General features: G+C 42.9%; 1 protein-coding gene across 1 annotated transcript in view; it reads left to right on the top strand.

Moving 5' to 3' along the window:
* Nucleotides 1–2,680: 2,680 nt before the first annotated feature.
* Nucleotides 2,681–27,170, top strand: part of LOC126474822 (trypsin-6-like) — a 37,571-nt gene continuing 13,081 nt past the window's right edge. Inside the window, exon 1 of the mRNA XM_050102296.1 lies at nt 2,681–2,863. Within this exon, the coding sequence (XP_049958253.1) occupies nt 2,681–2,863 (183 nt within the window). The remainder of the gene's footprint in view (nt 2,864–27,170) is intronic.

Raw genomic sequence — 27,170 nt, 5'->3', positions numbered from 1 at the left:
CTGCGAACGCTGCAAAACTAGCACTCCTGAAAGAAAGGATACTGCTGAGACATGGCATAGCCACAGCCAGGGGGATGTTTCCAGAATGAGATTTTCACTCTGCAGCGGAGTGTGCGCTCATATGAAACTTTCTGGCAGATTAAAACTGGCAGATTAAAACTTGGAAGGTAGGAGACGAGATACTGGCAGAAGTAAAGCCGTGCGGACATGGCGTGAGTCGTGCGTGGGTAGCTCAGTTGGTGCCGGCATGGTAGCTCAGCGTGTTCGGTCACAGGGTTAGCAGCCCTCTGTAATTAAAAAAAAACTGATCTAATCGATCAACAACGAACTTAAAACGGATGTCTTATGACGTCCGCCCCGAGCAGATGCAACGAACAAAAGCAAACAAAATGAGATTAAAAAAAAAAGTTGGTAGAGCACTTGCCCGCGAAAAGCAAAGGTCCCGAGTTCGAGTTTCGGTCCGGCACACAGTTTTAATCTGCCAGGAATGGTCATATCAGCGCACACTCCGCTGCAGAGTAAAAATAGCATTCTGGAAACACAATAATGACTACGATCGACATCGCATGTTGCAATCGGGGCTGGACCAGAATAATTTTCCCTTTTGTTGTTGTTGTGGTCTTCAGTCCTCAGACTGGTTAGATACAGATCTCCATGCTACTCTATCGTGTGCAAGCTTCTTCATCTCCCAGTACCTACTGCAACCTACATCCTTCTGAATCTGCTTAGTGTATTCATCTCTTGGTGTCCCTCGACGTTTTTTACCTTCCACGCTGCCCTCCAATACTAAATTTGCGATCCCTTGATGCCTCAGAATATGTCCTACCAAGTGATCCCTTCTTCTAGTCAAGTTGTGCCACAAATTTCTCTTCTCCCCAATTCTGTTCATTACCTCCTCATTAGTTATGTGATCTACCCATCTAATCTTCAGCATTCTTTTGTAGCACCACATTTCAAAAGCTTCTATTCTCTTCTTGTCCAAACTATTTATCGTCCATGTTTCACTTCAATACGTAGCTACACTCCATACAAATTCTTTCAGAAACGACTTCCTGACACTTAAATCTATACTCGATGTTAACAAATTTCTCTTCTTCAGAAACGCTTTCCTTGCCATTGCCAGTCTACATTTTATATCCTCTCTACTTCGAGCATCATCAGTTATTTTGCTCCCCAAATAGCAAAACTCCTTTACTACTTTAAGTCTCTCATTCCCTAATCTAATTGCCACAGCATCACCCGACTTAATTCGACTACATTCCATTACCCTCGTTTTGCTTTTGTTGATGTTCATCTTATATCCTCCTTTCAAGACACTATCCATTCCGTTCAACTGCTCTTCCAAGTCCTTTGCTGTCTCTGACAGAATTACAATGTCATCGGCGAACCTCAAAGTTTTTATTTCTTCTCCATGGATTTTATTACCTACCCCAAATTTTTCTTTTGTTTACGTCACTGCTTGCTTGATATACAGATTGAATAACATCGGGGAGAGGCTACAACCCTGTCTCACTCCCTTTGCAACCACTGCTTCCCTTTCGTGTCCCTCGACTCTTATAACTGCCCTCTGGTTTCTGTACAAATTGTAAATAGCCTTTCGCTCCCTGTATTTTACCCCTGCCACCTTCAGAATTTGAAAGAGAGTATTCCAGTCAAAACTGTCAAAAGCTTTCTCTAAGCCTATAAATGCTAGAAACGTAGGTTTGCCTTTCCTTAATGTAGCTTCCAAGATAAGTCGTAGGGTCAGTATTGCCTCACGTGTTCCAATATTTCTATGGAATCCAAACTGATCTTCCCCGAGGTCAGTTTATACTAGTTTTTCCATTCGTCTGTAAAGAATTCGCGTTAGTATTTTGCAGCCGTGCCTTGTTAAACTGATAGTTCGGTAATTTTCGCATCTGTCAACACCTGCTTTCTTTGGGATTGGAATTATTATATTCTTCTTGAAGTCTGAGGGTCTTTCGCCTGCCTCATATATCTTACTCACCAGATGGTAGATGGAGTTTCCCTACTGCTACTCAAATGCTTAAAACAGCGATTTACTTGAACAGTACCTGTTGTGTTGTCTAAATAAAGGTTTAGTGCCACATAATGTTCGTATGGATGCTGAAAACAGTAATAACTTATGAAATTACATACGACTACTGCTATCAGTGTGTGCTTTTATGCCCAATAACGCTGACCAGCATTTTCCCTTATTAATGTGAAAGATATCATGGTCTTACGGTACTAATATCACGATATGTTGGGGATTTTAAGTGTCACATCAGCTTTATAAACAAATAAATTTCATTTGGTACTCTCTACATAGCCTGATACAGTCGTATAATGCTGCTGCCGCAGGCCCCCACTATTCCCGTCATCCCTGCAGTCGTTCAGCTCCGTACAGAGAGCGTTACGCCGGAAGTTAACGCAAACGGCAATGGAAAAGAGACAGCAGATGAAGGCGGGGACCTGCGCACAGTGTACCAGTCGTAGGTTGGGCGCCCACAGTTTCCGCATCCTTCGTGCAGACGCGCTTGTGTGGCTCTCCAGCTGTCTACATGTCACCGTTTGCTTCGCACCGCCCCGTATCTTGGGCGGAGAGGAAACATCTATCGAGAAATTCCCTTATATGGCGGGTCTCGAGAGGTGGGGTGTGTTTGAATGTGCAGCGACCATCATCAGAAAGTCTTGGGCCATGACTGCTAAACACTGTATCGAGCGGACTGAAACCGACGGCGAAGTAACACTGCGAGTTGGAACATCTGACCGAGAAAGCGGGGGATATGTGATTGGCGTCGATAAAATTGTTTCACATAGCATCGCCGACATCGCTGTTTTACACGTGCAGCTGGAGTTCCCTATGGGACAAAAAGTGCAGGTACGTTCTACTGATGTTCACAGATTGTTACATCATATTCTGGGGTCATCTGTCTGTTGGCTGGTTCGAAACGGACAACCGCAACATCTTCTGCTGTGCCAACCTCTTCATCTCACAGTAGCAGTTATTCCCTAAGCCCTCAACTTTTTTACTGTACGTGGTGTTCAAAAAGTCTCTCCGCACTGCCGTATGATTGTTAGCCGCGCGTGCCGTGTGATTGTTCGCCTGCCTGGGTTACTTTCCTTCAAGTGGACTCTCCCAACATCCCACTGTTTCGTTTCTCTCAGCCAGCGTCAGTAGTATCGTTGGTGTGTGTCGTTACGTGTTGACATGAACGTTGAAGTTTAGTTCCTTTGTTCGTTTGTTTTGCTTTTGTCGCTGTTAAAATGCTAAAAATTGAAGAACAAGTGTTCAAAGCTGGCAGTAAATACACAGTTTCAGTTCGTCAAACATTTAATTCAGTTTTCCCAGAGACAACACTCCCACATCGCGATACTGTGCGAGATTTGACTAACAAATTTCGAAGTACGGGTTCAGTGACAGATGCACCGAGAAGTGGTCGTCCTAGCGTTTTGTCTGAGGATAAACTACTCTACATTTCCGATAAAATGTCCATAAGTCCGAACAAGTCAGTAAGAAAACTCGCCCAGGAAATCGATGTTAGTGTCGGTACGGCCCACACAGCTGTAAGGAAAAAATTAGAACTTTTCCCACACAAAGTGAGTCGTGCAAGAACTGAAAAATACTGATCATGGCAAGAGACTGCATTATTGTCAATGGTTCAAAAATGAACTCGCAAAATTCTCGTATGTGGAGTACTGCAAATCCATTGTGTATTCATGACGGACCATTTCATTTTGTGAAAATAGGAGTTTGGTTTGTGGGTCCCATATTTTTCAACGAAACAATAAACGCACAACGATATTGCAGTGATATTCTGTACCCATTCATAGGAGAACTTGTGTTAAGTGAAATACTGAACGATTATTTTGAACAGGATGGTGCAACCACGCATACAGCTCGCGTTTCGATGTCACTGCTTGCTGATGTTTTTTGTGATCGCATAATTTCACAGGAACTTTGGCCTCCACGATCGCCTGACCTAACACCACCTGACTTTTTCTTCTGGGGTGCAGCGAAAGCAACTGTCTATAAACCCGTCCAAAATCCGTCGTTGAATTGAAAACTGCAATATCCACTTTCACTGCTTCTGTTACAGAAGAAATGTTACCGATTCTGTTTGGAAACATGATTAGACAAATTGAATTGTGTATTCTACAACAGGAGGGACACTTCCAACATTTAAAGTGAAAATTTGTAAGTAAAAATGAATATTCAATAAGTTAATAACTTGTATTTCACTGAGTTTCATTTCGGTATATTCACTGCGGCATGCGGCACGCGCGGCTAACAATCATACGGCACTGCGGAGAGACTTTATGAACACCCCGTATATTGTCCAGTTTCCATGTTACCCTACATTTGTTCCTTTTACGGTTCCCTATAAGATCAAGGAAGTTATCCCCTGATGACTAAAGAAAGTATTTCATCTGCCACTTATTTCTCACTCTGAGAAATTCCTTGGCTATCTTTCTGACGAAATGACAACTTCGCCAACAGTTGTAGATATAACGCAATGTTTGTTTTTGTTTATCGTTGACATTGCTCTTACATGGGTTAAGTTTCAAATCTATGTTTGGGCCCATTGAGATGAAGCAAGTAAGCCAGCATTTACATTCTGGATGGCTGTGCGTAGATTTGTTGGGTTTGCAGTGGAAGATAATATTCGACATGCCATTAACATACAAAGAGAAAAATAATGGGACCAATATTAATACTTGTGGGACCCCTTACATTACATTCATCCACTGTGTCCTCTTTTCTCCAATCATTGCACACTTTTGGCAGTATGTAAGGTATGAGTGGAATCATTGTACACCACATGAAGGATAGTTTTGAGCTTAGCAAGTAGGATATAAAAGTCGACAGCATCGAAAGCTTTGCTGAAATCCATAAAACTCATAGTAGTCTCATCTTATTTGTCCATAACTTGTTTTAGTTCGTCACTGACTTTTATAAAAGCAGTCGTCCCGATGCGATTTATGCGGAAACGAGATTGATGTTCGCTCAGAAAGTTCATCATCATTTCCTTGTGCGTTTGCCCCATTCAACGTGGGGTCGGACTTTGTTACTATGGATTTGGCGTTGTTAGTGTCAAAGGTTGGCCAGATGCCCTTCAAGTCGCTATCCGGTACCCCACCCCGCGGGACGGAATTAGTGTACCCCAGCTATCTGCGTCTAGTGTAAGCCAGGGAAAAGTGCGAACGTGTCCAGATGTCTGCGAGTCGTGTAACTGAGGCGGGACGTGGGGACAAGCCCAGTATTCACCTAGTGGGATGTGGAAAATCGCCTAAAAACCACAACCAGGCTGGCCGGCACGCCAGCCATCGTCGGTAATTCGATCGGGGGCCAGAGTGTCTACCCGAGTCCTATTCCTAGCCCTCATTTTTTCACAAGGAGGAGGGCCTGTTAAAATTCCCATTCACCTAGTAGGCGTACCTCAGTTTTGCGTTTCTCACCGACTGACTAAATGGTTCAAATGGCTCTGAGCACTATGCGACTTAACTTCTGAGGTCATCAGTCGCCTAGAACTTAGAACTAGTTAAACCTAACTAATCTAAGGACATCACACACATCCATGCCCGAGGCAGGATTCGAACCAGCGACAGTAGCGGCCGCTCGCTTCCAGACTGAAGCGCCTAGAACCGCACGGCCACTCCGGCCGGCCCTACTGACTAATTCAGTTACGTAGTCGCTTGTGGCAGAGATGATTCTCGGACGTCGGACGTCGTTTATATTCCCTGCATACTGCGTCTCTTACAGTCATAAGGTGTTAGAGTTGATCAGAGCGTGTTTGTCGTACAAAATTTTGAATTTCTCAGTGAAATTAGCTACTTCACAATTTATGTCAAAGTTGTTTCCTGTCATTGCCTGCCAAGAGACTTCATAGGCGTCGGTTATAAGCTCAGACTTACGCAAGCGCTTGAAACCTCTAAAATTGGTGACTTGCGGTTTGTTCTTTGGACATTGTAACGAGTAATTCATGAATATTACAGTACGAGCAGATAAGCTAGGTGCAGAAATTTGATGATGCGAATTACTCTGTCTCGAGACTTACTTTCGAAAATATAGTTAGAAGTACAATGAGCTGGCCCAAGTCAAAGCAGTGTGAGCCCTGAACGGGAAGGAATACACTTAAATTTTGAAACTGCACGACTACAGCTACAAAGCTCCAGTTTTTCATACAAAGATTGAAGACCTGTGAGCGCGGATTCAAAGCTGGAGAGTTGTCCAGCTTTTGGTGGATTGTAAATCATCTGACTTTCGGAAAAGCATCATCCACACAATTCCGAAGACGGAAAGGGCTGACAAGTGTGAGAATTATCATGCAATGAGCTTAACAGCTCATGCATCGAAGCTGCTTACAAGAATAATATACAGAAGAATGGAAAAGAAAATTGAGAATGCGCTAGGTGACGATCAGTTTGACTTTAGGAAAAGTAAAGGGACGAGAGAGGCAGTTCTGACGTTACGGCTAGTAATGGAAGCAAGGCTAGAGGAAAATCAAGACACTTTCATAGGATTTGTCGACGTGGAAAAAGCGTTCGACAATATAAAATGGTGCAAGCTGTTCGAGATTCTGAAAAAAGTAGGGGTTAGCTATAGGGAGAGATAGGTCATATACAATATGTACAACAACCAAGAGGGAATAATAAGATTGGACGATCAAGAACGAAGTGCTCGTATTAAGAAGGGTGTAAGACAAGGCTGTAGCCTTTCACCCCTACTCTTCAATCTGTACATCGAGGAAGCAATGATGGAAATAAAAGAAAGGTTCAGGAGTGGAATTAAAATACAAGGTGAGTGAAAGTGAAGAGTGAAGAAGATTTAAATGATCTGCTGAACGGAATGAACAGTCTAATGAGTACACAGTATGGTTTGAGAGTAAATCGGAGAAAGATGAAGGTAATGAGAAGTAGTCGAAATGAGAACAGTGAGAAACTTAACATCAGGATTGATGGTCACGAAGTCAATGAAGTTAAGGAATTCTGCTACCTAGGCAGTAAAATCACCAATAATGGACGGAGCAAGGAGGACATCAAAAGCAGACTCACTATGACAAAAAAGGCATTTCTGGCCAAGAGAAGTCTACTAATATCAAATACCGGCCTTAATTTGAGGAAGAAATTTCTGAGGATGTACGTCTGGAGTACAGAATTGTATAGTAGTGAAACATGGACTGTGGGAAAACCGGAACAGAAGAGAATCGAAGCATTTGAGATGTGCTGCTATAGACGAATGTTGAAAATTAGGTGGACTGATAAGGTAAGGAATGAGGAGGTTCTATGCAGAATCGGAGAGGAAAGGAATATGTGGAAAACACTGATAAGGAGAAGGGACAGGATGATAGGACATGTGCTAAGACATGAGGGAATGACTTCCATGGTACTAGAGGGAGCTGTAGAGGGCAAAAACTGTAGAGGAAGACAGAGATTGAATACGTCAAGCAAATAATTGAGGACGTAGGTTGCAAGTGCTACTCTGAGATGAAGAGGTTAGCACAGGAAAGGAATTCGTGGTGGGCCGCATCAAACCAGTCAGTAGACTGTTGACCAAAAATAGAAAAAAAAAAAAGAAATCACATGTATAAGACACTTCTCTGTTGAGAGGGTTAACTTCAGTGAACATACACTCCTGGAAATTGAAATAAGAACACCGTGAATTCATTGTCCCAGGAAGGGGAAACTTTATTGACACATTCCTGGGGTCAGATACATCACATGATCACACTGACAGAACCACAGGCACATAGACACAGGCAACAGAGCATGCACAACGTCGGCACTAGTACAGTGTATATCCACCTTTCGCAGCAATGCAGGCTGCTATTCTCCCATGGAGACGATCGTAGAGATGCTGGATGTAGTCCTGTGGAACGGCTTGCCATGCCATTTCCACCTGGCGCCTCAGTTGGACCAGCGTTCGTGCTGGACGTGCAGACCGCGTGAGACGACGCTTCATCCAGTCCCAAACATGCTCAATGGGGGACAGATCCGGAGATCTTGCTGGCCAGGGTAGTTGACTTACACCTTCTAGAGCACGTTGGGTGGCACGGGATACATGCGGACGTGCAAACACGCATACGACCATCATTGGCACCAAGGCAGAAGCGACTCTCATCGCTGAATACGACACGTCTCCATTCGTCCCTCCATTGACGCCTGTCGCGACACCACTGGAGGCGGGCTGCACGATGTTGGGGCGTGAGCGGAAGACGGCCTAACGGTGTGCGAGACCGTAGCCGGAGACGGTTGCGAATGGTCCTCGCCGATACCCCAGGAGCAACAGTGTCCCTAATTTGCTGGGAAGTGGCGGTGCGGTCCCCTACGGCACTGCGTAGGATCCTACGGTCTTGGCGTGCAGCCCGCATCTCGTGGTCGTGCGGTAGCGTTCTCGCTTCCCACGCCCGGGTTCCCGGGTTCGATTCCCGGCGGGGTCACGGATTTTCTCTCCCTCGTGATGGCTGGGTGTTGTGTGCTGTCCTTAGGTTAGTTAGGTTTAAGTAGTTCTAAGTTCTAGGGGACTGATGACCATAGATGTTAAGTCCCATAGTGCTCAGAGCTATTTTTTTCTTGGCGTGCATCCGTGCGTTGCTGCGGTCCGGTCCCAGGTCGACGGGCACGTGCACCTTCCGCCGACCACTGGCGACAACATCGATGTACTGTGGAGACCTCACGCCCCACGTGTTGAGCAATTCGGCGGTACGTCCACCCGGCCTCCCGCATGCCCACTATACGCCCTCGCACAAAGTCCGTCAACTGCACATACGGTTCACGTCCACGCTGTCGCGACATGCTACCAGTGTTAAAGACTGCGATGGAGCTCCGTATGCCACGGCAAACTGGCTGACACTGACGGCGGCGGTGCACAAATGCTGCGCAGCTAGCGCCATTAGACGGCCAACACCGCGGTTCCTGGTGTGTCCTTTGTGCCGTGCGTGTGATCATTGCTTGTACAGCCCTCTCGCAGTGTCCGGAGCAAGTATGATGGGTCTGACACACCGGTGTCAATGTGTTCTTTTTTCCATTTCCAGGAGTGTATATGCGGGTTGTTTGTCCTCGCTTTTGGACATGAGCACGATGTTGGGAAGCCAGTATGCTTGTATTCATGTAACCGTACTGCCACCTCTTCTGTTATACCTGTCGTGTCTCAGAAGCACATAGCCATAGAGGCCAACATAGCTGGAAGAGATATTTGGCTTCAGTCACGTCTCCATCTGGAGTATAACATTAAAGCTACGAGTGGGAAAGTAACGACCGCACATTTACACGTATGTGTTGTACCATATAGACATTGTGAATTCTTTCGGCTGTAATGCTATAAGTAGGGATATCAGCTGTCCTGGAGTCTGGAATAGCCCTTGCGGTATGCGAGGGGGGGTGGAAGGGAGGTGAAGGACCAACAGGCAGGTACGGGGTTTCAGGACGCTTGGAGTTTCAAGGTCCGTTACACTTCACCAGAGCAAAGCGCGGAGGTCTGCGTGAATACAGAGGAGTGAGGGGCGTAGTGTATTCGTTTTGAGGCAATATTACTGAGGATAGCAACGACTGTAAAAACATGAAGGACGACGGTCGAGTGTAGGCTCGTTCTGCGCATCTACGTCACACATTCTCCGACAACCAATCAGCGTTCAGTGGTGCTCTCAGCGCTTTGCTGTGAACGTCTTAGCCCAGACTGTTCCAGCTCGTCGGCTCCGTTGTGAGCCGCAGAGCGCTCCCTGCTCTAGGGAGCCGTGTCGCTCGCTGTGACCATTCGAGTGGGCCGGCACGCAGACACGTGGCACGGCTGGCTGAGGCAGGCGGCAAGGCAAGCGTTTCGATGTGCCAGCCCGCGTCTTACAAGATCGACAACCTCATACTCTTAGCTGCTAAGACGTGGTGACATGCTACACCAGGAAATACCCATGTCCAGGAAATAAATAAGAAACAACTGTTTTACAAGAAATTGCATACTAAATTTATTGGGCCTCTGTAGCTTGACATTTTCTTTTCATTACAAGATCGGAAATATCAGGCGTCAAAATGTTCGCAGTGTTAATGTGGAGGATGGCCTTCATTGTTGCATCCTGAAGAAACGATGGTTCCTTACTTTTTACTCTTTTCATTGCTGAGAAAAGCTGCTCACAACAATACGTAGATCCAAACATGCACATGATCTGAGCGGCATTGTTGTGAAGCTTGGGAAATGTTTATTGCTGTAATGAACGATACCATCGTGACAAATCCAACGTGTTGTAGTAATTCTCTTTCAACAAAGTTGAATTTTGCAAATCAATCATTCCATTTGAAGTGACGATGAATAGCCATCAGGGGAAACTGAAAAAGGAGTGCTGAGGTCTCGGAATCGTGTTCCAAGCGACGTGATGAGCTGCTTTAACTTTGCATGGTAATCGCCGAAGGTAGTACCTTCAGGTAGTTTTAAAGAAGCAAGACCATTGAAGAACATTAAATGTCCATTATTCATCTGCCTCTCAAATAAACGTAACTTTTCCATGAACGCTTTGATCTGGTCGTGCATGTCAACGATTAGCCGCCCTTTGCCGTGCAATGACAGATTTAAATTATTCCGATGCATAGTTATGTCAGCTAGGAACGCCAGGTCTGATATCCGTTTTATATCTTTCAGACAACGCATTTCTTCCCCTTTCATTTCGAGAAAAAGGGATATTTCCTCACGAATAGAAAATAAAACATCAAGAACTTTTCTCTGACTTAGCCAACGAACTGTACCGTGGTAAGGTGTATCCCCATACTCCGCTTCCATGTCTTTCAGGAATCCTTTGAATTGGCGATGATTCATACCGTGACGCCGCACAAAATGCACACACTTCACGACATCTTTCATTACGCCTCCTAGCTCTACTGTTTCAGCACACAGAGCCTCTTGGTGAATAAAACAATGAAGAGTCAAAATGTCTTTCTCGAATTCGTTCCTGAGTTTATTTTTCAAACAAGAAGCAAAACCTTGGTGACGCCCGATCATTTGTGGTGCACCGCCTGTCGCTACAGAATGGAGCTTATCCCACGGCAAATTCATATTGTCCACTGATTCACAAACAACTTCAAAAATGTCACGTCATGTTGCGGTGTAATTGAGTGGTACCACATCCAAGAGTTTTTCAGCTACTTGCAGCTCCATGTCGACACCACGCACAAAGACTTCAAGCTGAGCACAGTCCGATATGTCGGTACTTTCGTCTTGCGCTAGCGAAGATGCAACAAAGCTCTCCGCCTTGCTTGTTGCATGTTTTGATACACTCCGTATTACGAAACCGTTTCTAAACTTAGGTCTCCTGGTATGTCGTTCTTAAGCCTGGCTACCAGTTCTCTGCGTGCAACGCCTTCTACCTGATCGTAGTGCGCTGTGTGAACACGTGTATAATGTCATAGTACAGGGTGATTCAAAAAGAATACCACAACTTTAAAAATGTGTATTTAATGAAAGAAACATAATATAACCTTCTGTTATACATCATTACAAAGAGTATTTAAAAAGGTTTTTTTTCACTCAAAAACAAGTTCAGAGATGTTCAATATGGTCCCCTCCAGACACTCGAGCAATATCAACCCGATACTCCAACTCGTTCCACACTCTCTGTAGCATATCAGGCGTAACAGTTTGGATAGCTGCTGTTATTTCTCGTTTCAAATCATCAATGGTGGCTGGGAGAGGTGGCCGAAACACCATATCCTTAACATACCACCATAAGAAAAAATCGCAGGGGGTAAGATCAGGGCTTCTTGGAGGCCAGTGATGACGTGCTCTGTCACGGGCTGCCTGGCGGCCGATCCATCGCCTCGGGTAGTTGACGTTCAGGTAGTTACGGACAGATAAGTGCCAATGTGGTGGCGCTCCATCCTGCTGAAATATGAATTGTTGTGCTTCTTGTTCGAGCTGAGGGAACAGCCAATTCTCTAACATCTCCAGATACTGTAGTCCAGTTACAGTAGCACCTTCGAAGAAAAAGGGACCAAAAACTTTATTGGCTGAGACGGCGAACAAATGTACAACTAAATGAAACTTTATAGCTCCCTTAATTCGCCGACAGATAGTGCTTAGCTCTGCCTTTTGTCGTCGCAGAGTTTTAAATTCCTAAAGTTGTGGTATTCTTTTTAAATCACCCTGTATATTGTACCTCTTCGCAGAATTAAATACTTTATGACATACAAGACACTGCAGACAACCATCCCTCTCAATGAATAGAAAGATATCCTCCAATAGGGGTACAGGGCTCCCACGGCTAGTCATAGCTGTAATTGAACACGGATTATTGCGTCAGTTGCGGCTGCATGCGGCCAGGGGGCAGTGAGTTCGCTTTCCCCCTCCACGCGGGCTCCGAGCTGCCGCAGTGAGCGCTCCGGAGCGCTCCGGCTCCCCAGAGCTCGGATGGAACAGCCTTTCTTAGCCAATCAGAGCATTAAACGTGATCGCAGCGAGTTATTCAGTGAATTTTTATTCCGTTTGTTGAGATTTGTCACAGCTAATGGTGGTGGTTAGCGACAATTTCCGCGCATGCAAGCGAGAGACATAATTTGCAATATATTCGCTTTCTTCAAGCACAGTGCTCGTTTATGTACTTACCGCATCTTTTGCTGGCAAGTGGCAACAATGCAATGCCCACCAGCATCTCGAGCTGTGCAAACCGCCGTAATTCGTGGATCGGGCTATAGTGTACTGTGCAGTTCAGGGTGATAGGAGAGAAGCAGATGACTTACACAGACCATGCTACCAGCAGAGAAAAATAGGCTTCAGAACTACAATATTAACGCAGAAAGCTAACAATTAAATTAGAAATTACAAAAGTAACACTGACAGTAATTTTGTTCTGGGCCATTTAAAAGAAGAAGCTGAGCAAATAATTTAAGAAGGAAAGGAATAATAATTACAGTGCTACGGTTCTATACAAGATAGAGAATTCTCACACAGACAGTGTTAAAAGTAAATAAAATTATATGCTACTACTACTACATACAGGATAGACATAAGTTCTTAAATACTAGCTTTCTCCCATTTATTAAATGTCTATATGGGTGGTTCAGTGGGTAAATCATTTTATTTGATGTTATTTGGTAATAATTCAAATTGTTATAGTGATCACTAGTATCGTTTGGTAGGCAGATGAGCTCCTTCATTAATATAATCGTGTGAGGTGTGGTGTCCACACTTTCATGCCTAATGGGGTCGCCTTTAGTAGTTTTCCTTCAGTAAGACTTTATCCAGTTTGTATACTTGGAAGAGGCCTGGAGACACTGGAAGGTTTCAGATAGCTTATATAATGGTAAGACAAAGATTTCGGAACGAGGTTTTAAACTGTAACACATTTCCAGGAGCAGACGTGGACTCTGACCACAATTTATTGGTTTAAAACGGACGAAACTGCAAAAAGGTGGGAATTTAAGAAGATGGGACCTGGATAAACTGAAAGAACTAGAGGTTTTAGAGAGTTTCAGAGATAGCAGTAGGGAATGATTGACAAGGATGGGGAAAGAAATACGGAAGAATGGGTAGCTTTGGGAGATGAAATAGTGAAGGCAGCAGAGAATCAAGCAGGTAAAGAGACGAGGGCTACTAGAAATCCTTGGGTAACAGAAGAGACACTGAATTTAATTGATGAAAGGAGAATATATAAAAATTCAATAAATGAAACAGGCAAAAAGAAATACAAATGCCTAAAAAGGGAGATCGACAGGAAGTGCAGAATGGCTAAGCAGGGATGGCTAGAGGACAAATGTAAGCATGTAGAAGCATATATCACTAGGGGAAAGCTAGATACTGCCTACAGGAAAATTAGAGAGACCTTTGGAGATAGAAGGGCGATGTACTTGAGGGCAAATTACGGAAATGGAAGAGGATGTAGATGAAAATGAAATGGGAGATATCATATTGTGTTAAGAATTTGATAGAGCACTTAAAGACCTAAGCCGAAACAAGGGCCTGGGAGCAGACAACATTCCAGTAGAACTAATGATAGCCTTGGGAGAGCCAGCCATGACAAAACCCTATCGTCTGGTGAGCAAGATGTATGAGACAGGCGAAATACCCTCAGACTTCAAGAAGAATATAATAATTCCAATCCCAAAGAAAGCAGGTGTTGACACGTGTGAAAATTACCGAACTATCAGTTTAATAAGGCACAGCTGCAAAATCCTGACACGAATTCTTTACAGACGAATGGAAAAACTGATAGACGCTGACCTTGGGGAAGATCAGTTTGGATTCTGTAGAAATGCTGGAACGCGCATGGCAATACTAATCCTACGACTTATCTTAGAAGATAGAGTAAGGAAAGGCAAACCTACGTTTCTAGCATTTGTAGACTTAGAGAAAGTTTTTGAAAATTCTAAAGATGGTACGGATCAAATACAGGGAGCGAAAGGCTATATACAATTTTTACAGATACCAGACGGCAGTTATAAGAGTCGAGGGGCATGAAAGGGAAGCAGTGGTTGGGAAGAGAGTAAGACGTGGTTTTAGCCTGTCCCCGATGTTATTCAATCTGTATATTGAGCAAGAAGTAAAGGAACCAAAAGAAAAATTCGGAGTAGAAATGAAAATCCACGTAGAAGAAATAAAAACTATGAGGTGTGCCGATGATATTGTAATTCTGTGAGAGACAGCAAAGGACCTGGAAGAGCAGTTGAACGGAATGGACAGTATATTGTAAGGAGGATATGAGATGAACACCAACAAAAGCAAAACGAGCATAATGGAATGTAGTCGAATTAAATCAGGTGATCGTGAGGGAATTCGATTAGGAAATGAGAGAATTAAAATGGTAGATGAGTTTTGCTGTTTGGGGAGCAAAATAACTGATGGTGGTCGAAGTAGAGAGGATATAAAATGTTGCCTGGCTGTGGCAAGGAAAGAGTTTCTGAAGAAGAGAAATTTGTTAACATCGAGTATAGATTTAAGTGTTAGGAGGTCGTTTCTGAAAGTATTTGTATGGAGTGTAGCCATGTATGGAAGTGAGACATGGACGAGAAATAGTTTAGACAAGAAGATAGTAGGAGCTTTTGAAATGTGGTGCTGCAGAAGAATGCTGAAGGTTAGACGGGTAGACCACGTAATTAATGAGGCATCAAAGGATCACAAATTTACTATTGGATGGAAGAGAGGAGGGTAAAAATCGTAGAAGGAGAGCAAGGGATGAATACACTAAGCAGATTCAGCAGTATGTAGGTTGCAGTAGTTACTTGGAGATGAAGAAGCTTGCACGGGATAGAGTAGTATTGAGAGCTGCATCAAACCAGTCTCTGGACTGAAGACCACAACAACAAGACGTTATCCAATGTGCAACAGTGCTTCTCTTAACTTTGCGAGATCTTATGGAGAGTCTCCTTTCACCAGACTCAAACTTTTAGCATCTAAGAGGTATGGTTAACAGCTCAACTGACACCTTAAAGAGCGGTTTTTCGAGCCTTAGTCAGGATTTTCGAAGTGTGGAACCCACTGGTTTATGTAGTCAACAAATGTTACTGATTGCATTTTAGCCACAAAGGTATAGACAAACACCACAGTAAGAAATGAGGTTCAAAAATTTAAAATAATTAAAGTTTCTTGCGCTGTTCTAATTTCTGTTTCTCTTACAGTCAAGGTTGGTGAGTAGAGTATGTCGTTGTCCTGAGCATCGACGTTGCACTTTTGGGGAATATATTTAAATGTGTTCGTGTTTTTGCTAGTTTCATGGCACTTCTAGCGTAAGAATTTGGTAATTAGGGAAAAGTGTTTGTTTTGCTTCAGTGTTTTGTTATGCCAAGATTAATACATGCTCGTGCACATAGTTTAGAAAAGATGAGTACAGTTGAGTGTGAAGAAGCAAGTCAGTGTGTAACCTTTAAACCGTAAATTGAGTATAGACGCCAAACGAGGCAGTTCAACAAGTACTGAGGCTAGAGGAAGTCATGAGAGTAATTTGAAAGGGTCAGTAGCAATGGCTAGTGAAAAAACTAAGATGCAGAGTAAAAAGGGACCAAGCTGAAGATAGTTAATTGTGTGAGGAGAATGACAGAGTCTCAGGCAGCAGAGAATTTTCTAGCCACAGGACATGAGGCAGTTACACAGAGTGCTACCGGTGGCGCGCCAACTCCTCCTTCAGTCTTTCTTCATTGAAATGGCAGTGGAAAACAAGTGTCAGTTCGAGAAGAACGACGAGCGTTACGTAAGGACCGAAGAACAACATAAAGGAGTGGAAGAACCTTAGAAAACGGTGTATGAGCGACATAAGAAGGTGGAAGAGCGTAATAAAATTTCTGATGAGAGTTACAAAAGACGAAATAATTTTTAAAAACTGACAGAAGAGAATGTAGCGACACTTGAGTTAGTCAGCAAACAGCAAAATGAAAGGAACGATGATTGTTTCAAAATACAAGAGGAACAATTCAAGGAACGATAATGATCGAAGCAGACGAAATGAATTAAAATTTGTACTGCGGCCAGAACTCGAACTGGCGTCTTCTTGCTTAATAGGCAGGAATGCTAACCATTACACCATCGCCGTACGATGGTTAACATTCATGCACGAACTACCTAAGCTGAGTGCCCTATCCAACACAAAACTTCAATTCATTTTTCCCTTACATATTGTCACTACTGCCAGGGCTCTCCGATATTGGCAAGCACCCCAGCATTGGACGTAATGGGTCGTCCTTGTACCATTGGTGATCTTATAGATCCCATTACGTCCAATGCGGTAGAATGCAGAACTTGCAACGAATTTAATCGGATATTTCTGCATGTGGTTTAGGCGCAAGAGCAGCAGGAGCAACTGAAACTAGGCATTTTGATGATGGAGCCTGGTGCAGGGTCGCAGGTTCGTAGACCAACACAGTATCGTAAAGAAATAGTCAAAAGAAACGTGCCCCACCGTTAGATTGACCAGTCACTATTTGAACTATACAGGTGCGTTTTTACATTTTGGTTATGATCGCGACGTTGATCTTATAGAAATGCCCTTTGTCCAAACGTACTGTGGGCTGCAACTACATGGGCCGCCCAATGCGAATTGACGAGTAAGGTATCCAAACTAACAAAATGCAAACAAATGGCATAGGAACAATCCTCGTGGTTCACGGGTGCTGCTGTATCAGGCAGATGTGAGATGAAATTTGAAATTACAGATGACGCTATAACAGAGACGAAAGGCTGCAAAAATTGTAGAGGTATCTGGTTCAAATCCATGAAGGAATCCACAAGGTAAAGACAAAGAGAGAAACATGAGGAGAGATGTGTTAGCGTTCGGGGCTCAGAAACTGCCATTAGATGGGATTCATCTTCCAGGAGACTTATTTGTCAATGAAGAAGACTTGAAGAAAAAAGCTATCATAAAGTGTCGCTCTGTTTGACAACAGAACAGAGGACAGGGGAAGTGACCGGAAGTAAAGGAGCAGATCACAGCTGACTTGGCGTGTCAATCACAGATACTTAGTACCAGTTGTCTGATTATATGGAAGCTGACTGTGAAAGTGATTCTCGGTCACAGTTTCCTTAATTTCTACAAGCTGGTGTATTTAGATGGGAAAGGAATTAAGTTAACCTTTAAGGACAATCAGGGAAACTCAGGCGATGAGAGCTTTGAGATGTTAGGCAGTGTATTGGCTAGTGAAAGAAGTATACTACCACGAGACAATAAAGTACGACTAATGGAAATGGACGAGGGAGTATCAGAGGTAGAGGGAGTAGAGACGGACCTACCTGTTTCTGCAGGAGTTCTGAAGAGAGAGGAAGTGGTCATAGAAGGAAATGCCTTGGAATATGAAGAACCTTTTGAGGATGATGATGAATGGGAAGATGTTTGGTCTAGTGATACCCTAGGATGAAGAAGTTAATTATACGAGGGCTATCCACAAAGTACATTACGTTTTGGAATTAAAAATAAATAAAGTATTGGATATTTTTTTTATTATATACAGATGAAAGCCACACTTAAATACTACTTTTCTACATAGTTGCCATTTAAATTAAGGCACTTATCGTAGCGATGGACGAGCTTGGAAATTCCTTCGTCGTAAAATTCGGCCGCCTGCGCCTTCAACCACGTGGTTACCTCTTCTTGAAGCTGTACGTCGTCATCAAAACGCTGCATAGCCAACCACTTCTTCATTGCTGGGAATAAGTGGAAGTCGCTCGGTGCCAGGTCGGGACTGTACGGCGGATGAGGAAACAACTCCCACTTAAAAGATTCGAGAACTTCACGAGTGGCATTTGCCGTGTGGGCCCGGGCGTTGTCGTGAATCAGCAAGATCTTTGAGCCCAACTTTCCCCTGCGCTTGTTTTGTATTGCTCTTCTGAGATTGTGCAGAGTTTGGCAATACCTTTGAGAGTTTATTGTAGTGCCTCTTTCCAGGAAATCCACAAAAATCACACCTTTTCTGTCCCAAAAGACAGTCATTACGTGGTTGAAGGCGAAGGCGGCCGAATTTTACGACGAAGGAATTTCCAAGCTCGTCCATCGCTACGATAAGTGCCTTAACTTAAATGGCAACTATACAGGAAAGTAGTATTTAAGTGTGGCTTTCGTCTGTATATAATAAAAAAAATTTCCAATACTTTATTTATTTTTTATTCCAAAACGTAATGTACTTTGTAGATAGCCCTCGTAAATACTTACGTCTTAAAACAGTAGCACTAAACTGTGGATAAACATGTGTTAGAATTACCAGAGGATGATTTCACTGGATATCAATGTACATGTGTGAAAAGTGAAATGAAGATAAAACCAAGAGAGGAAAATAGTGTTCCAGATACGAGAAGCCTGCCGAGCCTCTTGGTAGAGACACAGTAGAAGGCAGTAGATATGTTGAACAGCAATGAGACATGTTGTTCGGCATCGAAGATGAACATAGTCAATAGTTGTTGGAAATACGACGGAACAGGTTAGGAGTTTGTGATTGATGGTCATTTGGACATTGTGTGCACATAGGTTCAGCGACTGCGTTGTACTGAATAATGAGATGCCACGAAGACCATAGAGCGCAATGAGACTTAGTTAAGGACGTTGAAGACAATGAAATTACACTGAAGACATCAAAAGGAGTGTGCAAGAAAAATTCTTTTATATATAGTGTGGACTGTACAAAGTGAGGAAGATAAGACACAACAACATAGATGAGATTGAGACCATCAGGAGACGCAAATCTAAAGATTGGCGATATATCTCGCACGTTAAAAGAGGCTGGGAAAACTTTTCATGTTTTAGCCACTGTAAACGGTGATATAGCCAACGGCCTTGCCGCAGTGGAAACACCGGTTCCCGTCAGATCACCGAAGTTAAGCGCAGTCGGACTGGGCTAGCACTTAGATGGGTCTACCAAGCGCTGTTGGCAAGCGGGGTGCACTCAGCCCTAGCGAGGAAAACTTGAGGAGCTACTTCATTGAGTAGTAGCGGCTCCGGCCTCGTAAGCTGACATACGGCCTGGAGAGCGGTGTGCTGACCACATGGCCCTCCACATCCGCATCCAGTGATGGCTACGGGCAGAGGATGTCACGGCGGCCGGTCGGTACATTTGGGCCTTCATGTCCTGCTCGGGAGGAGTAGTAATTAAACGGTGATAGAATTACCAAAGGAGATAAATTTGAATGCGTGAAAGGTGAAATGCGAATAAAACCAAGAGAGGAATGGTAGGCTTAGAGAGAAGCCAACCAGTCTTACTGCTTTGGGCAAGCATACAATGAAACTTGTAGGAGAATGGTATGAAGGATTTTGTTATGAATTGCGTGTGGACGATTTTCCAGAAAGATCTAAACCACTGAGAAAGTTTAGGACAATGATAATGCCGAAAGCATTGGATAAGTTTATCCTATGAAGATACATTATGTATAACAGTTCTGATATTAGGTACCAGTAGCGTGAAGCAACGGGTGGTAATTATCGGTATCAATGGAGCGCCATGTCTTTTATGTTTTGCGGGATGTGTTAGAATGCGGAACCTATAGGAGTTTTTGTTATTGTGTTTAAGTAAGGCAGTAGTACGAGCCACTGGGTGATGATGTATGAAATGACGCATTACCACCGTATCATGAAATGTAAAGGTACAAGAATATGTATGTACTTGTGTATTTTGTGTATAGTGTTCACAGGTTATGCGACTGTCATTTGGAAGAAGTTCGTTATTGTGGTGTTAAATGTCCTACAGTAATGCAATGGTTTGGTGAATAGTACTCTAACTTAAGAACAGAGGTAAGATGAGGTCACAATTTCAGGTACTAAAACTGTGGTACGTCAATGCATTACGGTTGTAATGAGTACTGCAATAGAGTGTTTTGGGTTTTCCTCTGTTGTCAGCCATATAAAATGCTTGTGTGTCACACACACTGCAGGAATAGTGAAAACAGTTGGTCGTTCTACATCTTGGATAAGTATTCTAAAACACATGTGTCTTATACGTGTTTTAGAATCATTATCCAAGATGTACATTGACAGACTGTTTTAATGATTCCTGACGTTTAAGAGGAGAAATGACTCGTGAGAGGGGGGAAAATTCATAATAATAATAAGGATTACATGCACGCATGCTGTCAGCTCAGTTGTTAGCCCTAGGGCACGCCAATAATTAAACCAGTGTAAATGTTCAACTAAATACAGAGGAATACGGGCAGCATCCGTGGATACCCAAGAACATCATAACTTCAGTAGTATGCAGAGTATATTAAATGCGTGCAGAACAACTACTAATGATGTGATAATCTGTCGTCGTCTTCCAGCGACCGTTATAAACAATAAATTTTAGAAACTTAACTGTTATTTCATTGTTCACCTCTAGAATGTTTGTGCTTGTTTGTTGAAAGGTCAAGGAACAAGAGTTCGTTCTTTTCACTTTTACGGACCATGAATCTTTTGTTGTTTTTGAAGGCTTAAGAGCCAGAGTATTTTATTATTCCTTCATCACTTTTTGAGGCCAGAGAGCTGTAATAATCACATGTGTGGTGTTATGGGTTTAATTAACCAAGTACATAGGGTATCATGGGTAGTATGTAAATTTCATTTCTGAATGTCTAATATTCTCATGTAACTCTGCCTGAGGGCAATACAATCGACATGGGTGATATGTCCGCATGAGGTTTCGAATCATACAACTGACAGTGAAGGCAGCAGCCCAGGGAGAGTGATATGACCTTGACACACTAGTGAGGGGAGGAGACACATCCCACTGAGTGTTTGCTGCCAATGGGGGCACCGCCTTCCAACCCTGCACATGGGCTGGCTTTCAAGTACTGCTTACCTGTTGGTGCATGCCCACTTAAACTCCATACCAGCACAGCAAGCCACAGCTGCTCAAACAGTTCTGCATCTAGACGACCTGCAGTACACACTGAGGGGTGCCACCACAGGAAATTACAGTATGCTTACCAGCTTAACACAGCTGTGACATCATTCGATGGTCTCATCACAGAGCCATACTGCAGATGACGTCGGATCCTTCTCCACATCATTACTTATCATGGAGGCTGTAAGTCGACCTGAATCACTGGAGTACATGTGTGGGGTGACTGCAGAAGAAACTGTCTATGAACTCATTATTGTGTTACGCGCAAGGTTGAGCTAAATATACGAACAATATCTATCTGACAATTGCTACGAACTCTTACTCGGTTACAAACTTAAACCTTGAGTCTAGTGATGCAGATACTGCATACTTCTCCGTTACTTATATCAGAACATGAACATACGCCGTTCTCCATACCATCAGATTATTTGTGAGTAAATGACATAAATTTTTACTGTTGCTCATTAACCATTTGAAGACTGGTGAGACGTTAGAGAAGGGAACTCTGCAACTTCATTGTGATAGACACTGAATGAAATCCGAGAAGAAACCAATTCTTGTCATAAGCAAACTTTGAACATGAACTTTTATGTGAGCCAGCTCATTAATAATTAATTGCATTCGATGTGTGCCACCACTTACTCAGACGAGCTCCTGACTTGAACTTATGAATTGTGTTGCTGTTCTATGAGAACTACAAACACTATAAACATTAAACGTTTCATTTACATTAACATGTCATTTCCTGAGGGGAACTTTTCACAAGAACAATTCATGTGACGAACAGTCAGCTTGCTCGAGGACAGTGAAATGTATATATGTTTCTTTTGTGCTTTTATCTTTCAGTGACAACCTCAATTTTATAATGGTATCAGAGACTGGGATTGTCGGGCGCTCAGCAAGAGCTCAGTATATGAATGATTTACATGGACCAGCAGCGACATTCCAATTTGTTTGCATTCGAAACCTTATGTCAATTTGTTGACTTATGCACTACTCTTGATATGCAACATCAGCAGTGATGCATTTCTTCCTGTCCCTAATCTTATGATATTTTATCGTTAAGATATGCTGTAATTGTGTTAATTTGTATGAGATTTTCAGTGCTTAATATCAGGATTATGACACTTATTTGTCAATATGTAGGTCAACCTATTTATACACTGACACACGTGTTTGTACATGAGAGTTTGTCTAATGTTTTAATATTCATGACATTTTCCTGTTGTATACCGACTTTGTATGAATTCATGATTATATGTATATTCTTCCATGTACCTCTATGCATTCCTGTGAATTCCGTTGTTCATTGTGATAAGTCACTCACTATGATATGTTTCCAATGAAATGAATAATTCTGTACTGCAATGTGGTAATTGTGGATGTAGTAACTTCGTATTAAATTGATTTTGAGTTTGTTTTGAATTTTTACACAAGCCATCCTTGTCTTTGTGAGATTATCAAGACATTATCTTCATTTATGAGCATTGTAAAACTAAATGATATGTGTGTGTAGTATTGTATGATCTCATGTTTCTCCATTTATTATTTACAATGTGCCTTCCAACGAAATACACCCTTGCTCTAGAGGATATGACTCAGTGCGAGGAGGCTTCTGAGTAAGTCTGTTTGTGTATTTTCATGTTTTAATGTTGCATCCACGTTAAAATTTTCCACCCATGGCATGAAACACATCAGACAATGATCATGCAGAACAAAAACAAGGTATAGTACCCATTGTCCTGTGCTACAGGATCATCTCAGAAAAACTTTATCTACATACATGTTACAAGCAACAACGAGGTGATGTTACATGATAGTTTATTCCCGAACTGTCATGCAACCTATTTTATAATGTAATATGAACATCCCAATACCCAGTATAGCCGATTCTTTAACGCTGCATGGTAACTGTACACAATATTCGCTACTTCTAATGATTGCACAGCTGATTCTCCTTTCTTTTTGTTATAGCAAGAGAGACCTTGGGAGCTTTCTTTAGTTGGCTATCAACAGGAAGTTATCTTGGACGGACCAGAGTGTAAAACCTATTTGGCGCTGAAGTAGCCCCCCAGCAATTAAACAATGGGGAAGCCACAGCGTCCCATCTGTGCATATTAGGTGTAGATCCGACGTTTAGTCTTGTAAATCCAGCTTCAATACAATGTGGCAAAAGTGGTGAAATGAAAGTGTAAGCGATTCTGATTTTTCCAGTGTTCTATTCACGCAACATACTGCATTTCTTGCTTCAGTGACCCTCTCTTCACCAAAATCTCCTTAATCTCTGTAGTGTCTATATGCAAGTCACTGCGTATTACTACTCCTCAACTTTAGTTAAGAGTATGATGCAATGAAACCGAAATCAGACACTCATCCAACAACTTCAGGAGGGTGCTTGCTTGTTGTGCAACCCTGCTTCTATCACTAATATCAAGCTGTCGAGACCCTTTATATATCTTCTCAAACGTATCATCTTCCCTTGTTATTGTAAGAAAGACTTTTAATGCTGTGAGTGTGTCCAGTTATGACACATTGCTTTAACTTTATATCAAGTCAGAGCAGGTGGGCCACATTTTTATACTCTTTTTTACTGCCCAAGGGATCGCCTGACTATCAGAAGATAATGTTGGAGAACCCGTGCGTGCCATAGTGTTCCTACCAGCAACTATGGAAACAAACAGACCACCTAGGTAGGGTCCACACACCGAGAGGCTCGCTTGCCCGATAAAGCCTTATACAACTGAGGCACAACCGTGTCCTCAAATGTTGCCTGCTAGTGACTATTCTACTTCAACAGCAATTCACCGCATAGGCATGTAGCACACCCTGAAGCTGAGGTTTCTTCTTTGTAGAAACTTGTACCATCCTCGCAATCTGGGCAGTTAAGGCTACTACACAAGTCAGACAGACGCTCCTAATGTATCAACAAGAACTGATTGAAAAACATTCAGCAACAATTATCTTCTGGAGTTGTCCACTGTAAGGAAAAGACACAACATTATTCTGTATATTCTTACGTAACTAGTGGAATGCTTGGGTATGAGTGTATTGCTAGGTAGTGAAAGAAAACCATTAAACCAACGAAAAATATTATTTATTATAAAAAATTGTGAGAAATCAAGTGAAACTTTTTCTTATAAAATAGTAATAAATTTCCGGGTTCTTTTCAGAACAGTAGATTGCCTCTTATGGACAGGAATGCTATTATTTTACAAAGTATGGAAACGTTATATTTCCCTTTTCTTTAAGAATGTTATTTACTTGGCAGAATGGCTGAGAGCCGCACCTACACAACTTGAGTAACTTTCCTAGGTACGGTCAAGGCTGTAGCACGAGAAATGTAGTGGAGTGTACTGTTATGGAGGACAGATGGGGCTCGCATACGCTGTAGCGCACAATACCGTGAGCTGCGACGACTGCTGAGTGTGTCACTCGCTGCTGACAAATAACACAACTATCTCTTTCTATCTGGATTGACCTTCGCCAATCAAACTCTCCCTACACCTTGATGAAATGAAAGACTCCTATCTGCCCCTAGTCTAACTATTGGCGTGGTACACTGGTCAGATAACCTGTCCACCGTGATGACACTCAATACTCGGTCGCTGGGGTTTAACTAGTACTCTTTCCGTGTTCACACCGCACAATAAGTGTGGCGGCCAACACAGTGATCAGCGCTTATTCGCGAGCGACTCAATATAGAGTGTCACTTTGATTTGCTAACGACAGAGGTGCTCTCCCAGTGAAGTACTGAGGAGAGACTTTATTCCTCGCCTTTTGCGTACACGTACAAGCGCACCCGCTCTCGTTACGTGTTCCCGCTCGAAGAGCGACAATAGAAGTGCCTCTTTTTCTGGAAAAGTTGCAAGGGTGTGTCATTCGCTGCCTTCCCTCACTCCTATGACTCTTTGCATCTGAAATATTCCGCCAATCAGCGTTGCTCTTTTAAACGGGAGAGTGACGTTTCGTTTAAGACGACCATTGCGGTAATCTGTAGCTCCTCTGTTAGGCATATACTTTCCTCCTGTGAGAACTCCTTAACTATGCAGTCGGTCCATGAAAAAATGCGTCTTCTGGGCGCTCCCACACAATGTAGCGGAATTTGCTTCTAAGTCGAACACGGGGGTCGTTATCCCTTCGCTCTGGCAAAAGCTGTCTTCTCTCTGGGCGGTCGCTTCGGCTGAAGTAGGTATGTTGTTGACCCAGCCCTCTGAAGGGACAGTTTTCCCAGTAGGCTGGTTTCCTCTTTAGAACGAAAATTCTTATGGCCATCATGTTGTGTATGCCAGACTCGTCTTTTTCAACCTTGGTGCGCACTTGCGATTTACTTATTAGATTTGCATATCGCTTACATGAACTCATACAAAATTGACACTACCTTATCGAGTTTGGGTTCGAATAAAACGTCTTGATGTGCAGAATACGATTGTGAGGTCGGAATATGTAAGAAATGAAGGTCAGGAGACCATGTCACCTTACAATGCAAGATCCCCATTCGTTCTGCTGCCATGCCAAATGGTTGTCAGTGAAGCATGCCCATAGATTACAGTGACAGGGACGTCAACATTCACCAGATCCCATATCAGGAACCCTAGGTATGTGATGCCCGTACCCAGAAAATGAATGCTGAGCTCTTTGAGGCGCTCGCTATTTAGAGCGACCTGGGGGAGTGGGGCATCGTTAGTGTGTTTATCGAAAATACCACAGTCATGGCAAGCATAACCCACCCCATTCGGATGGCATTGTGTTTGATTCCGAGATTACCTGAATAATTTTTGTTAGACATGCTAACATATAGTCACCAGTGATTCCGTATATTTGCAGGTATATTGTGTTCCTCTGGTGCTTTGTTATTATTAAGTTTTATTATGTTTCCTCCAGTACCTTCTAAGTTGGTGGCTTTGGGCCTGGTTACCTTCATGCTGCATTGTCACAATTAAAATTTTGCTGTGGTGGCTTAGAGTTGTGTAATTGCTCCAAACATTCTACAAGTATTTACCTTATTTCCATTAGTCTGGTTCTATTGCTGTCAACTGAACTTCCAGATATTGCAGTGTTACCCTCTAAAGAACTTCGCATGTCACGACTTGGCTTCTACAACAGCTTTTCGATCCTTATCACTTTTTATTGTCATTCCAGCTGTTAAAGGGTCTCTTATCTTTAGCGTAAGAGAGAGAGATTTCAGAAACAGATTTTAAATTCTAAGACATTTCCATGGGCTGATATGGACTTCGGCCACAATTTATGGGTTAAATGGTAGTAAATTAAGGAGATACGATGTGAATAAGTTGGAAGAACTCCAAGTTTCTCAGAGTTTCTGCGGGAGCATTAGACAACGAATGACTCAAAGACAGCAGAGGATCAAAATGGTAGAAAGACAAGGCGTATTAGAAATACTTGGATATCACAGGACACACTTAACATAATTGATGAAAGGAGAAAATGTGAAAATGCAGCAAATGAAGCAGGCAAAAGGGAATACAAACGGTAAAAAACATGAAATTGCCTGGAAGTGCAAAATGGCTAAGCAGGAATGACTAGAGGACAAATGTAATGACAAAGACGCACATGTAACTAGGGGAAGGACAGGTACTGCCAGTAGGAAAGTTAAAGAAACCTTTGAAGAAAAGAGAAGTATCAGTGTGAATATCAAGAGCTGAGATCGATAATCAGTACTGAGCAAAGAAGTGAAAGCTGGAAGGTGGAAGGAGTATACTTATATATGGGGCCTATACAAGGCACATGTACTCGAAGACGATGTATATAAAGATGAAATGGGAGATATGATACTGCGAAAAGAATTTGACAGAGCACTGAAAGAGCTAAATCGGAACAAGACCCCAGGTGTAGACGACATTCTTTCAGAACCACTGATAGCCTCGGGAAAGTCAGCCATGACAAAGCTATTCCCTCTGGTTTGCACG

Source organism: Schistocerca serialis, chromosome 4 (genome assembly GCF_023864345.2).
Source record: "Schistocerca serialis cubense isolate TAMUIC-IGC-003099 chromosome 4, iqSchSeri2.2, whole genome shotgun sequence".
NCBI lineage: Eukaryota > Metazoa > Arthropoda > Insecta > Orthoptera > Acrididae > Schistocerca > Schistocerca serialis.
This window is presented reverse-complemented; position numbering and strand designations above follow the sequence as displayed.